Below are 16,257 nucleotides of genomic sequence, written 5' to 3' on the forward strand. Positions count from 1 at the left end.
CTTGGTAGCTGTGTATTGTGTCCTCTCCAGTTTGTCAACATTTTCTTTGAACTGAGGGCCCTAAAGCTGACTCCAGTATTTCAGCAGCAGCCTCACCACTTCTGGGTACTGAGGCACCGTGACTTACCTCACTTTCCTGACTGCATTTCTAATGCAGCCCAGCATGTAATTTTCTTCTCTTGTGATGTGAGCATGCTCCTGGCTCATGACCAGCTTGACTTTCACCATAACCCCTACATCCTCTTCAGCAGGGCTGTTTGACAGCCAATTGAACCTGACTTCTCTGTAACCCAACATTACCCTATGCCTGCCCACCCTCCTACCAGAAACCCAGCATTTATTTCCTCTTTTAAGATCAACTTGGCTTTAAAAGTTTGCGGGGTTTTTAACGTGTGCTGTCAGCTTGACCCACTGCAGAGATCAGTATCAGCTGCGCAGTCTGTCCACAGCTCCACGTAATTCCATACCTGGGCTGTATCCAGTACGGTATTTTACACTGTTACATACCTTTCCCTCTTGGTATTCCTTGTGGAAGAAGCAGCTGTCCAACCTCTTTTTCTGTAATCACTCTCATCAGCAGTCACTAAAGAGTTACAGTTTGTGTATCCGACCAGGAAATGTTAAATGTTTGCAGGCAGCCAATAAAAGCAGAGATCAACAACCAAGCTGACTCACTGGCAAGAAAACTCGAGCTGTGCTTGAATTCGGTTCAAAGCCAACTCACACTTGGTATCTACAGCAGTTTCACTCCATCATTCCATAGTTTTATGTCTGTATTTCCAGAGGTAAGTTGATTTTTATTTCCTGTTTCTTTCCATGACACATCTGTATACTAACATAGTTTCTCTCATAGTAAGGAAACATCTTTGCTATGAATTAATTTTTTAAAATTACTTTATAATTAGAAACTTGAACTAAATGGCTTTATAGCAGTCTTCTTCATGCCCCTGCCTGCACAGCTGAGGGAGGATGGCAAAGTTATCCAAGACTTTTAGTGTCTTACTAAAAAATAATGCAAACTGTTTCCTTGCAAAGGTCACTCCTGGAATATTGATTTTGGAGTTTGGTGGTGAGATTTTAAAAGGATCTGGGAGAAAAAAACATTCAAAAGAGCAGAATTACTGAAATAATGTTTTGGTACCTTACAATACAAAGATGTAGTAACTCAGACACAGGGAGAATGGTGCTTAGCATGTCGTGACATGGTTTGTAATGATAAAGATTGAAATGGTTTCTCTTTAAATTTTCAAAAATTTCTAGTTTTATTAGATTTTGCAAATCCAAAATAGGAGCTGATGATTAGCTTTAACTTTTATCTAAGTAGCCAGTTAGCAAGAGCTTAAAAAATGCTTATATTATTACTTGATTCAATTTTATATAAAACTAAATGCTTTCAGTAACGGTTTAGGTGGTAAAATCATTGTTTGATTTTCCTTGTGCTATAGTTGGAGTTGAGTAAATAATTTTGGCTATTTAAATTATTACTTATTGCTGTATATAATAAAAATGAGATATAATTTTGCTTCTGCCAGCGTTTTGATTACCTCCTTCATATTCAGGATTGGTAGATTTGTGTGGTCTGTCTTTAGGAATAAATCGCTCATTTAGAAAATTATCTTCATTCAGAGGAACCCTTCCAAATTTTATGAAATTGTTAACTTGTCAGCCTCATCTCTTTTTTTAAGGAAACTCTCAGAGAAGCACCTAAGGCAGTTATTGCTTTCAAACTACAACAATCTAACAAAAAGCAAAAAGTTCAACTGTGCTTTCCTACCAGAATCAAATATGGTTAAAGCTGAACTGGTAAATCAGCTGCTGCTTTTTGCATTTTTATTGTGGTTAGAGGCAAAACTGAGCTTAGATTGTGAACATGCTTGCGGGAAGAGACTGAGATTCACCAGCAATAAAATGTTCATGAACCAGATGCAAGATCACAGGCAAATTTATCTTCAGACTTTTGTTTCTGTTTTATTTGTGGAGAAAAGGTTATGTGGACTTTGAGGCTTTCTGCATCCCCGGAGCTCTTTTTGTAGAGCACATCTAAAAGGACACAGTTCTCACTCAACAGTCCTCCACAGCTACTTAAGTGCCCTCGTATTTCCTTTTTTAGCCCTGCTCTAGTGGACCTCAAAGGGAGTATTCCAGTTGGAAGAGTTCTGACTCACTGACCATAGATGTTGCAGTAATCCTTACCAATGCCATCTGTTTTATGCCATCTATTATCTTAGATTGCTTGTTTTCCTCCTTTACCATTCCCTTTTTGGCTATCTCTAGCCTGATGGAGCTTCACAGATGTAATTAGTACTGTTACTCAGGTAGTAACAGGGTGATGCTTTGCAGAAGTTGCCTCTAATCCGTGTGTGTTGCCATGCAAAGTGTGGGAGACGTGCAGCTGGCCCTGGAGAGGTCCCAGACAGACACTATACTGCTCAAATTAGTGGTGGCTACACAGACACAACTCCATTTAGCAGAATTCTGACAGTTCACAATAGCAGGAATTTTACCTTTTTCTTTCCTTTTGCATTCACATATGATATATTAAAGAAGATGTGCAAGAATGATGCAGAACATGCTGACATGAGTTATTGAATAATTGCCTTTTTTATCAGAAGTGGAGAAATTATTTGCCTAGCATGCAGCTGTAAGATGTTAGTTTGTTGTCTACATAATTCAGTATCACATTACAATCACATTTTATATTGTAAATACTGGTCCACTATTTCAAAGACGTCAGATAGAACTAATGATGAGCAATTAATTAGCACCTTGTAGACTCAGATGGCAAATTATGGTCCAGACACCTCTTTGCAATTAGGGCATTTTTCCTCTCTTTGTAAGGAAAGTCTGACACAAAGTGGTGAAAGGAAGGCTGTTGGATTTGTTATTTAGGAAGTAAGGGGTGGTGCAACTTCACTGTGCTTTGGTAATTGTGACAAAAAACCCTCTTAAAACTTTTTTCTTTTCTGTCACATTTTCCCCCAAGCCAGCCATCAAGAAATGGCCAATCCATTACCTGTGGTAGCCCAGGAAGATTTGGAAAGCTTTACCTTGACCAGGACAGGCTCAGGCTTTGCACTCAAAGCCTTTCATATTTCCTGGAACACTCCCATCTCTGTGAAGCTGCTGACCAGCCAGGACACTACGGACAGGTATGTGTCTTACCTGCCCAACCAACCACGCAGGTGGGCGGCACAGACCTGCAGTGGTGGCACCAGAACAAATCATGGCATATCCAGGATCACCTGATCCCCAAGAACATCTCCATTCCTAGAAATCTTGACTAGCCAAGAGGCAACCTGGAGGCAATTTTACTGAGAAACAAGCTCTATGGTTTTTTACAATTTTTTATAAAGTAGAGCTTAATCCTGAAGTCAATAACTAATCTACTCTAATAATGTCTACAAACCCTGATGAGTAACAGCAGTATGCTAAGGTGTTGTCTTTTTAGAGGTCCCTGAAGAGACCTCAGTTGAATTTAATCTAAACCGGCTGCACAGACGAGAGCAGGGGAAATGGGAGGAGGGAAGGTGACGGCCAGGGTTACAAAGCAGTGAGATGTGCATGGAAAGCATGGAAACACATCATTTCCTGAATGTCACTAATAGCAAAAGAATACAAGTTCTTGGGAACAGTAAAGAAAAAATCCTTGTTTTATTCTTAATCTAGCATTTCATATACTCCAGCTTTTTCCGGCCTTCACACTTCAATCCTGCTTCAAACTGTGCTCTTATGTTCATATTAAAGCATCCAGACATCTTTAATTTTATATTAGAAAAACTGAATTTACTTTATATGAGAAAAATACACTACACTACAACTGCTTCATGTTCTTGGAATTGATTGGAAGATTATATGATACTGGGTTTATTGGATAAATAACACTAGCTTGTGCTCAACCATATGGTTCTCTCTCATTTCCACATCCTACACTCTCATCTCTTTCTGAAGTTCCCCTCAGTATAACCTGCCTCTAACTTGTTTTTTTTACAGGGAGTGGAAGTTGCTACTTCAGGACATAGCAAGTGTCAGACACTATGAGTCTGAACATCTCCTGCCTTTCCTTGGGGTTTACCAGTACCATGGACTTGTGGGGATAGTGACTGAATGGATGAACAATGGATCCCTCCAATCCCTCATCCATGAGGTAGATAAAAGATGTCATCTTTGAGATGATAAAAGTAATTATGAGATCAGCCAACAAAGAACAATCAGCATGTAAATTATGGACAGTAGTCACAATCCTTTCTTCAGTTTCTGCATTGTAGTTCCACTTGTTGTCAAATGAAAATGTGAATAGTAACAATTTCACACTACTGAAACCTGTATTTTTTGTTACCTAGCATCAGCTGTACCCAGAACTTCCCTTTCCCTTACTCATAAGGATCCTGTCCGATGTGGCTGAAGGGCTGCATCATCTTCACAGCCTGGAACCTGCTCTCTGCCACTGCAGTCTGAAACCTTCCAATGTGCTTTTGGATGTGCAGTACAGAGCCAAGGTAGGAGCTTCTACTGTTAGTTGATTAACATAAAATCTAGTGATTGCCCTACTGTTGCATATATTGATCTTAATAATCAACATTTGATACCAAGACTTGTTACATTGTTACTAAAATTACTTTCTCTCACGTTTCCATAGATATCAGACTATGGCCTAACCAGCTGGAGGAAACAGCAGCTGATGTCAGACCTGCAGAACTGCCATCAGAGAAACTGCCAGGATTTAGTGTATCTCCCTCCTGAAACACTTGAAGGAGGCCTCCCTTCCCAGGAAGGTGATATTTACAGGTGAATGGAATTTCTAAGGGCACATCATACCTAGTCCATGCTGCACTCTACAATGCTGCCAAAACACTTATCTTTAAAGATATTACAGTAAAAATGCCAGACCTACATAATGCAGTAGGATAGTATTGCACATGGGGCCAATTACAGCGTGAATTAAATTTTAAATTCCCATATTTGGTGAATAAGATACCAAGGTTAAAAACTGTTCTCAAAGTCAGTCATATAAATATTTATATAATGGACTTAAATGTTTTAAAAGTGTAACAGCTGCCAAAACTTTCAGATATATTTAGAAGCTTCATAACTGCTTCACACAGTTTATAAGTGTGAACTGCCATTAGCTTTAGTTTCCAAAAGAATTGTTTATGCCTAGATCAGGCCCAGGTAAAAATAAGACCTTTCCCTCAAAAGGGTCCTATTAAGGTCCTATGGAATCTCTGCTGGGATAACTTACTGGGCCACTCAAGCACTCATACTTTTTAGTGGAGTGACTTATAGAAAGGAGGGAGATTACCCACTGGCACATGACCCTTTTGGGTATGTTACATGCACTGTGGCTGCCTCAATAAATGAGAGGACCTCAAATTGCCACTGGTCTGGATGGTCTGGATGGACACACATCATCCTAATCAGCACACAGAGCTGTGGACTAATATTACAAATAACTTTTAAGGAGACCACTCTTCTGATTTCTAAGCTTTTGTGAAACCAACAAATTTAAACTCCTGCTTTATCATCACAGAGGCAGGCTCTAAGATGAGTCAAATAATTCATACACTTGAGGAGACCTATAAATGATGTGACTAATCTCATGCTGTTCACAAACACAAGTTTTGCACAGGAAAACTGGAGCCTTATTTTCAGGTAGCATAATTAATTTTCCAACATTGTATTAATATATATTATTTAATGTACATATGTATTATATAGTACCTTATATAATAATATGCTCAGATGTGACTCAGGTGCAAGACATAGGTGTATATCTGAACAGTGGTGCAACAAAGAAAACAAAAATTTGTGTCATACATGAAATACAAAGTACATTTAAGTTACATGTATGTCCACATTACATTAATACTTTCCTAGAGAGCGCAAGTAAAAGCACTTCCAGATTTTTATATGAAAGTGAGGCAGAAGAGGGGGCTCTTTTAACCACTGTAATCACTACAGCAAGATATATAAATAAGCAGATATGTTTATCCTAGAACCACCTCTTCCCCTTTTGATTGCTTTGCTTCTGACTCATCCATAGCCTGTTTTTTCTCATCCAGCAGCCTCCTCTTTTCTGCCTTTGATCGTGAAGATTGATATTTTTATTAAACCACTGTATTTTATACCATCTCAGTTGCAGGTTATATGTATAGATCTATGATATCACTGCAATTATTCCTAGGATGTTAGAAAAGGAAAAAGGTACTTGGAGCCCCATCAAAATTTGCTGAAGAAAATAGAAACATAGTGCATCAGAATCAAGTTTTTGTAGATTAACTGATGTGCTTGTTGGTACCTGCTAAAAAGTCCAGCTGATATTGAAATTACTTGAAAACTAACCAAAAATGATAGAGAAAGGAGAACAGAAGGTTACAAAATTCACAAGGTCAAATGGAAATGAGATGGTAACCTGAAAATTAATTCTGATTGAACCTATAAACAATAAAAACCCCTCAAACTGATGATTTTGTAAGAGCAACTTAGTTGAAAACTGAAAAAAGATCCCATCAAATTAGAAAATACTTGGATAGACTTTGTCTTGAAAAACTCCTTTCTCTTAAAGCAATAAACTTGCTCTTTGAAATAACACAGATATAGATAGCAAACTAATGAATGCTCTTTCACTGTTTTTTTCAGCTTTGGAATCCTGTGTTGGGAGAGCCTAAGCAGAAGGAGACCTTTTGAAGGTATTTATTGTTCATGTCAGACTTTGTGCTGTCCACATCTTGTCCACAAATTCCTTTATCATAGTGAAATTATGATACAAACACCACTGTCTTTTCAGATGTCGCTTTGCTTTTTCTTACAGTTACAGCACAAAGCTCCACATTACAGGATGTAAATATTAGAATTCCTCGCCAAATCCTAAATGTTTCCAAAGAAGCTGCTCTTTCAGAAGGTGAAAGGCAGAGCTTCTTCCCCCACTAGTATCATCAGTCTGTGCTTGATGAAGCACTGTCACTGAGTTGGGTTTTCCACATACCTTTAGTGAGAAGGAATATCACTTCATATTTGTCAGCTGGAATTCTAAAATCAGTGACAAGTAGCTAATTGAATGAGCAGAAAACTCATTTTTACAATTGCCTGTGTTTCAAATACCAATCCAGAAATGGCAGTTCATGATGAATTATCTTAAGAAAGCAGGGAATCTTACTTTCTTAGACGAGAGTATGAGCAGTTTTAAAGAACTCAATTTGCAAAGCATTGTATAATAGTTGTCACAGTCTAGGAATGATCCCCGTTTCATGGACATCAGCAAGGGCTTCTTTGCTATGGGCTTCATTCTGCATGGAGAAACTGATTGAAGGAGTCCTGTATTTTACAGACTGAGGACCTTTGAAAAATACTGCATGCAATAATATCTAAATGCCCATACAGCTTATGGCTGCCATCTTGAGGCTGCTCAAAGTAGATTTTTTTTTACAATTCTTTCGTTCTATTCTCATAATGCAAGTGTAAGGCTTTATATAAAACTTTGCTTAGGATAATAACATGTATTCCTAAGGTATCCGTGCACATAGTTTACAGTACAAGTTTATATAACCATTTGTGACTCAATATTGGACAGAGTTCTTTATCCTGAAACATCCAGTTGCAATAAGGAGCTATAGCTATTGTTAAAGGTTAGCATATCCACTTACAAGAGCATTAATATATTTTTCCTTTTTAAAAAGCAATCTTTGTTTTAAAACACACAATACGACTTACACTGGATGTCATTTTAAGAGAGTTCTGAGGTCTTTAATATTTTTTGGCAGTGACATTTTCCTTTAAATTGTAGGTCAAACAACCCTGCTTGATGTTTTGAGAGGAATCTGCAGCAGTTTGCGGCCAAGCCTTTCAGAAAAGTTCATACCAAGCAATTTGCCTGAGAGGAATACACTGTTGAACCTCATTGCTCTGTGCTGGCATCAAGAGCCAGATTATAGACCACATACTGCAGGTAACATTCAGGATTTGCTTTCTGTGCAAGATTTGTAATGGAGACGTTTTTATAGGAACATTGTGTTAGCACTCTGAACAACTGAAGTGGAAGTGATCTTTAGATTATCAGACTACCTTTGATGTTTCCTCTAACCAAAGCTTCCTACAAGAAATTGACTTATTTGTCTCCAAAATTGTGTTTATTATAAAGTAAAGTATGAGGTGGAAGTTGTATTAAACTAATTTCCTCTAGTTCATCCCATTTCTCAATATAATAGTAATGCTAGTTGCAATATGACAATGCCTAAATATATACATTCTTCCATACACAATATGTTATTTAAAATGCTTTATTACTCCTGCAGAATGTGTAGACCTTCTAAATGGAGTTCTGACTAGTATAAATAAGGAGGTAATTTCTGCAGCAATCTACAACTTGAGGGATGCAAAGGTCAGTGCAAAATTTCTTGTTCTCCTACAATGGCATTACTTGATTTGTTCAATTGCAATCTTTGTGATCCAAAACCACGAAAGGTTTTGTTCTGATTGTTTTAATGGACATGCCAGAGAGCTGGAGAGTACCCTTTGGCACTACAGGTTCAGAAATTGTAGAATATATATTGTGAGGTTCTCTAGAAAATGAGTCAATTGCTACCTGCTATTTTAAAAATATGATAACTTCTTTCTAGTCACCACCTGGAGTCAGACTGGCAAACCCATGTGAGTGAGAACAAACATCAGCTCAAGTACTGCAGATTAGGGCTAGAACCAAGGACAAATTTTTTTGTATGTACTGGTTAGAAACCATTTAGTTCAAAACCTGAATAGCATTTGTACCTGTAGCAATACCAGTAACAGCCCTGCTCTGTGCTCTTCAATAAAGCTAATTTGATATATGCTTACACTGCCATGGGAAATCTGGCACAAATGTGACTGCCACAAACATAGCTACATCCTATCTAGTTAACTTAGGCACTGAGGGAAAACAGTGACACACGTGTTTTGGCCCTTGGACAAAGACTCTGACTCTAGCTGGAGTTACACAACCCATGCTGTGTTGTTGGTTTCATTCCTGTGTGTTGTGTATATTGATGCATGCAGGATTATTTCTGTATGTTGCAATCGTATTCTGGGCATATAGAACAGCCTTGATGAATGTTTTAATAGGCGGCATAGTTAGAGTCAAATTAATTTTTACTACTGTTGAAATTTATTTAAGATTGTACTGCCGAATATTCCATAATCTAATACTTCCACCTCCCTTGAGCAAGGTTTTATATTTTAATTTGTTAAATTGTGAAGATTTATTTTTTTACTGAGCATTATTTATTGTTCAGACAACCAAACTGGTAAGTCCAAAATTACTCTGAAAATGATACTGAAGTTTCTGGGAAATTGATTGATTCACAACTGTTGGAGTATAAAATCTAAAAAATAGTTTAACAAATCTGCTGTGGATGTACAAACTGGAAAAAAGTTACAAGTATTGACACATCCTTACTGCAGACAACTTGGCACACTGAACACAGCATGGCCATGCTGTTTGGCTCCTTAAAGGAAAACATGTTATAGCTAGCCCAATCTCTCTCAATACAGGCTTATTTTCACCTTCCCCTGCATGATTCAAAACTGGGTTTTTAAATAAATTTGAAACACCAGAAACAGTAACGGGGTAGAATTTTGTCAGATTCTATGCCCGTTCACTCTGTGCAGTTCACTATGACTATATATTGAGCATACCTTACAGGGTAATACGTATTGTCAACATAAGTTATGTTAGTATAAATTGTTGCTCCTGACAGCTGTGAACGGAACAAACCACGTCTACACTTACTGGAGTTATTGTTTTCTTCCAGGAGAGAGCGCTTAATGCATGCAAAGGCTCAGAAACGTACACATTGCAGAGACACAATGCAGAGGTGAGTTCGTGGCACAGGAGTCTTCCGAGTACTTCAGCGACTTATTTCTCCCGACAGCCCTGATATAATGCAAACACGTGGGCAAAATGTTCCTAACCAGGATAACTCCATCCAATAAAACCCACTGCTTTACCTTGTTCAAAGCAGCTCACCCTGACACTGCTCTTACAAAAACACCCCCCTCCTCTTAAGGTTTGTTTAGAACCTCTCCTGTTTAGAAAAGATTTTGGAACAAAAGTTTCCAAGAAGATAACACTTCTCTATTTTGATCTCTTTCAGATCATCTGTCCACAAAAAGACAACCGCTTAATCAGCAAGAAAATTCCTCTTGTAGTGCCAAGCTTGTCAACAGTTCTACTTGATAGCAGTGCAAATACTGCAGGAAGAGATAATATCGAGATGGGTGTGTCAAATGCTACCCCACAGAATGCAACAGCAACAAAAGGTCACTGTTTTGACTTATATTCAGGTCCAGCTGTTATAAGAAAAGGACAAATACTACTCATTGTTCCATATAGAAATGTATTTTTTCATGTAAAATTGTCACCTCTCAGAGTAAAGCTGTGTTCTCTACTGGTATCATCTGAAGCATGAGTTCACTGCAGGAAACCAGAGACACCACAAAGCTTTCCACTTAGATGTATAGATCAAAAAGGCATTTTTACTAATTTTTTTTTAGAATACTGAGCTGTAAATGTAGATCTGCCTTTCTCTCACACATCAAATACTGCCTGTTGCTTTTGACAGAAAAAGTCCCTTCTGGGAATCACACTGCTTTGTGCCACCAGGAATAACTGGGTTTTTTGTAATCTGCTAAGAAAAGGAGATATGTTTTAAAAAGGCTATGTTGCCAGGAGCATGTGAATAATTCCTGATAATCACTGTTCCTATACAGATAACTTCCTTTACCTTTCCAATGTGGGTTTGTCCTATCTAAGTGTTTAAATTTGTGTCAAGAAGAGATTGTACTTCTCATGCCTTCAGGTACAAAAATTGAGACATCAGAAGTCAATTCACTTGTAGCAACATCTGCATTTCCAAACATTTTAGTTCTGATCAATAGCCATCAGACTTATGGACAGAACAAAATGTTCCATAACTTCAATAACAAATTCCTACAGACAGCTTAGGAAAGTCAGAAGTGTGTAGTAATACACGCCAAAACCTTCCTAGGAATCATGATGTATTAACAAGAGCCAAAGTAATCTCAAGTCAGTCTTCAATTCCTGTCTCCTGTAGTTGCTGACATACATATAATGCTTTCTTGTTGTTCAACTCAAAGGTCTAATCTTGCTCATCTTAAACTTTTTCTAGATCACCCAGGCTCTGAGAGTAGAAAATCAAGCTCCTTTTGCACAACTCCTTTATCTGGTTCAACTGCAGGCAAAGAGAGCAGTCAGCGTAACTCCCCAGCACTGGCTCTTAAGCACAGACCACAACAAATGCACCTTGGACAAGCAGTGACAGGTAAGGCACCATTTCCAGTTTCAGCTGGCAATATTCACCTTGGCCAGATCTTAGTGAGCAAATTGTTTAAAATTTGGAGGACACAGATATTTCTAAATTTTATGCACATTTTCAGGTGTTTATGGTGATAACTGATTCTAACTTGATACAAACATCTCTCTGCTCGTGTATAGCTGCTCCTCTGTTCTTAGAAGTTCAGGCACTGACCACTGAGAACATTGGCTTGTTCTTTTATTCCAGGGCCACAGTGAGGCTGAGAACAGTTCTGAAAAGACCATAATAAAAATACAAAAAATATAGCACACACTGAATGTGAAATACATTAGTTGTTTAGGTCTGCAATATTTTTTCACAATCATAAGCTGTATATTGCATATCTCCACAAAAGTAGCTATTGACTACAGAAACAGGTGACAGGGGACCCTTCATCCCCTCACTTACATGGTCTCAGGTCTTCCTGCAGAACAGAGACAGAAGGGGTCAGCTTTTCATTTGTGAAGACCCTTTACCTGTGGGGGAATCTTTGTGAGGTTTTTTTGCTAAATTTTTGCAAGCTGGCCTGTAATAGTTATCAACCTAGCTGGCCATCCTTCTCCATGGAAATTTACTTGAGTGATGACATAATTTCTGGATAAATCAACAGACTAGACCGTGCAGGAAAAGCTCAGCACAGAACTCTCCTGGCAACAATCAGAAATCAGAATGACAGAGGCATGTTCTCCAAAGCAACATGGCTTTTGGTTATTAATTTTCTCTTGGTGTATGGTATTTACCATACACTAAAAACCCTGATGTCAGCACTAGGTGTTCTAATCACCTTGTGAAGAGAGGCAGAACCCAAAGCTCTCGACCCTTTTAGTCAAGAGTATTACTTTTCTTATTAGTTTGGCTTTGACATATATTCACTTTCCCAGTTTCATGCTACATGTATCAGACACTCCTACTGCCCTGAAGCACCTGTTATCTGTTCTTCCACCTTCACAGGAAGATTTCTTATCTGTGTCCAGCCAAGGTGCTTTGCATAAAGTTAAATACAGATGCTAGATGAATAGGGCAAGACCTGAAAATCAAGTCCATAGACTGATCTTCGCGAGTTTCAAACACAAGATAAAAATACTTTCGGACTAGTTTCAAACACAGAACATAAACTAAATCCTCCTCCTTCCTTCCTCTACCGAGTTTGTATTTCTGGTGTTGATGCTATCACTTGCTTACAACTTCTGGAAGAAAAAAGCACTTAATCTCATTTTGTTTTCTTCTCACTCAAGATCCTTGCTTCAAAGGAAACTGCTGTCAAATTCTTTCCTGCCAGAGACAAACCATACTGAAGTGCATGACAGAAGGACGCCTCAACCATATCCTCGATGTGCTTCGCTCCCAGCAAACCCTGTCCCGAATGGATTATGAAACAATTACCTCGTACCCCACAGTGACTGGGCGTGCTCGGGCACTGCTGGACACTTGCCTTTGCCTTGGTGAGAGGGCAGCACAAGCTGTAGTGACTGTACTTTCAGTGAACAAATGTAGTCCTCTGGGACAAGTCATTCATTGCCCAGACTGTCCTAAGGTAAACAGGCTGATGTTGTGACTGATTTTTTTGCAGTCTGTTGTATGCATCTGAGCTCTAGTAATTTGTGATGGCAAAGATTTACCTTAGTTTCTCAGAACCCATTGACTAAAGTCAATTCTTCCTACAGCCCATTAGTTGAGTCCTATAGTGGAAAAAGCTAACTGGACTAAAAGGTCAAGTGAACCACTGCCAACAGAAATCGCCAAGACTGTTCTTTTGGGTCTCAGAGATGGGAGAAGTGCAATATGTACCAGAGCAAACAGAGTTCAAGGGAGATAACACCTTATTTCCTTGACATTTTTTAGAAGGAAGGAAAATGAATTATGATGTTTTGGAGGTCACACTATGGAAGAATGGCTGTTTGTAAATCCTTCCAAATAAGGATAATAAACAACAGAGTACTGGATAAGGAGAAAAAATTTACTGCCTTTCACAGAGCTCACATCTCAGACAGCTGTTAGAGTGAAAGGTTTCAGAAAATCAAGAACTATCTCTTCAGTAGGGTCTTAAGGAAGACTTGAAGGTTTTATATTATGCATATAAATTACTTCATTTTCCTCAGAAATGGTTATATGCTCTGAAAATGTAGCAGTACTTACAGCAGTACTTTGGAGAGGTGGGACTTCTCATTACATGGAAAAATGTTAATACCTTACATCCATGTTTCTCTCTAAATATGTTTGCAATTCAAGTGTAAAATTAAACCAGGCAGAAGAGGTGCCAAGCTGATAATTTTGAAATGGTGGTCCTGCTGAACTGTTGTCATGGTTGTACTCAGATGGGAGACAGCCTGGGAATACTGGGAGGCTTTCCTGCTCTGGCCTGGACTTACCCATGGTCACAGATGCTTTGCAGCATCCTGTTGCTGCTTGAACTCATCCTCAGGTCACGGACCTTTTGACTTGAATTCACATGGAGTTCCAGTCTGTTCAGTACAGCAGCACAGAAACATTGCTGTTATCCAAATGTTCCCAGGCACAGTCCAGTAAGATGATAAGTGGTACAGCAAGCAGTGAAAGCAACAAACCAGCCACTAACAAGCACCAGACACTTGTGTACAGAAGGCAAAAAAGCCCCATGGCAAGCACAGGAGTCTGTCAACAGCTAAACAGCAATAGCAGCTATAAATGTGATCTAGCACATTCCAGTCAAATCTGTTGTTACCTTGAACCCTTCAAGCCTCATGCTGGATGCTGAAAAGAACATTTGTCATTTAACCCCAGCAGACAGCTATGCTCCACAACAGTAAAGTGAGAAAACTTGTTGGTTGAGATTCAGACAGTTTAACAGGTAATGCAAAAGCTGCACACAAGCAAAGGAGAACATGGAATTCATTCACCACTTCCCATGGGCAGGTGGGTATTCAGGCATCTCCAGGAAAGTGGGGCTCCATACCACATAATGGTTACTTAAGAAGATGAATGCCATCACTCCAAATGTTCCCCCCTTCCTCCTTCTTCCCTAGCTGAGCATGATGCCACATGGTCTGGAGCATCCCTTAGGCTAGCTGTGGTCAGCTGTCCCAGTTTGTCCTATCCCAACTCCCTGTGCACCCTCAGCCTCCTCCCTGGTGGGGTGAGGGGCAGAAAGGCCTTGGCTCTGTGTGAGCTCTGCCCAGCAATAACAAAACATTCCTGAATTATCAACATGGTTTTCAGTACAAATTCAAAATACAGCCCCATACTAGCTCCTATGGAGAAAACTAACTCTACCCCAGCCAAAACCAGCATAATTTGAAAGAGAAATAATACGATTACTTTCATTATAATGAAAATAATGATATAAGGTTATGGATTTTTAAAGGCCCGGTGGGATTTCTTCGAGCTTCTTGGCACAAGATTAAGATGAGAATTTGTTATACCATCTACAGGTATTTCAAATGCAAAACCACGTTTTTTGTTCCTTTATGTCACTTTTGTCCTCTCTGCAGTTTCGAAGTTCTCATTGAATTCAGTAGTTAGGCTGATTGCAACTTTAAATGCAGTAATGATGTTTAGTTTAGGCACACTTAAGAAATTTGTTACATCAAAATTTCCAGCTACGACGCTGCTAGAACAATAAACATAATTTATTTTTTTTACATAACTTCACTGAAATTTGAAACTGCCTTGAATTAAAATATTGTTACAATTAAAAGCAATGTCTATCAGAATATGTTGACAATAGTTTTGCTTATTAAAGGAGCTAAACATCTATTTCACAGCTGAATTTTTTTTCAATTTGCACTTTAAATGGGAAATTTCAACAGTCTGCTAAAAAAGGATGTCTTGCTTGTGAGGAAAGGAGCTACTGTCATGGTGTATTACCTGTTTAGAAGGCATAAAATACTCAGTAAAATATCTATTTCATCTAAAATATCTATGTTTATCTAAACATTCACCTGTAGTTACAGACCTTTAAAAGAGAAACTGGCAATACTGTTGAAACTTAATATCAGCTTTCAAAATCCTTCCATTTAGTTTTTCTGCTGGATACTTTATACTTCTGTGAAAGATGTGCTGGCTGGCACGCTATGCTGAATTTTTGTTGTGTTTTTGACACAGAAACAGTTTTGGCTCTTTTCTAGAAGCAGCTGCCTACTTGAGAATATAATTTGATGTCAAACCTAAGTCCACTCTTAACTCTTAATAGAAGAATCGTTATCAAAATAGTGTGAGCACAAGTTAACTCCTTGTCCAGTGCAGTATTTTTGAAGGGATGCTGCACGTTTGTTGAAATGAAACTTCTGCTGATATAAAAAGTTTTGATACAAAACTAAAATACAGTGACCTGGAACTAACATCATTTTTTCTCACCACAAGTACATACTCTCATACAGCCCCCTCTAATGTTTAAAAATGTCTCATGTTGGTCACTGGTGTGAAATATCAAACTGCTGAAAGCTTATGGTATTTTGCTCCTGCCCAAGCTTGTTCATTAGCTACGATTTCTATTGTCCTCACCTCTGTTTTCTGCAGTTGCCTTGACATTACAAAACAATGTAGAATAAATGGCACTGAGAAGGAGTAAAGATAGAAGAATCAAACTGTTCTTTAGTATCTATGGGAATAAACAAGGTTTGAATGCGAAGAACAACTGGCGTTGCAGGAAGGAAATATAAAACATGGGTATCTCTAGAAAACAGCAAGGAGAATAATAAAACAAAATCACTTTAGGACTGATCATACAAACTGATTAGTAAAACTGTTGCAGTTACTCAGAAAGACAAATCTAGAGTTAATAGATGTTAAAAATGACTAGTTGTACAAATTTTATTAAGCTATTTAAATTTATTAAAGAAATGGTAAGTAGAGTAGGCAAATGTTCATTTTTCTGACTTACAGAAATGTAATTTTCTTCTTGAAACTGGTTGCAGCTATCTTTGGCTGATTTGCAAGA

General features: G+C 38.4%; 1 protein-coding gene across 2 annotated transcripts; it reads left to right on the top strand.

The window, feature by feature from the left end:
- The first annotated feature begins 410 nt into the window (after nt 1-410).
- Nucleotides 411-15,074, top strand: LOC116450092 (receptor-interacting serine/threonine-protein kinase 2-like). Of its 2 annotated transcripts, XM_032122142.1 has the most exons (13): nt 411-481; nt 635-785; nt 2,984-3,149; nt 3,991-4,144; nt 4,341-4,496; nt 4,637-4,785; nt 6,637-6,686; nt 7,781-7,942; nt 8,289-8,374; nt 9,780-9,842; nt 10,122-10,287; nt 11,157-11,309; nt 12,578-15,074. In XM_032122142.1, exons 3-13 carry the CDS (start codon nt 2,998-3,000, stop codon nt 12,895-12,897), a joined length of 1,611 nt encoding a protein of 536 aa, XP_031978033.1. In that variant the 5' UTR covers nt 411-481; nt 635-785; nt 2,984-2,997; the 3' UTR covers nt 12,898-15,074. The 2 variants fall into 2 exon arrangements, with proteins under 2 accessions (XP_031978033.1, XP_031978034.1); XM_032122143.1 differs by having other exon boundaries at nt 442-785; nt 2,988-3,149.
- The last annotated feature ends 1,183 nt before the right edge of the window (nt 15,075-16,257 follow it).

The sequence above is a fragment of the Corvus moneduloides genome, chromosome 12 (genome assembly GCF_009650955.1).
Source record: "Corvus moneduloides isolate bCorMon1 chromosome 12, bCorMon1.pri, whole genome shotgun sequence".
NCBI lineage: Eukaryota > Metazoa > Chordata > Aves > Passeriformes > Corvidae > Corvus > Corvus moneduloides.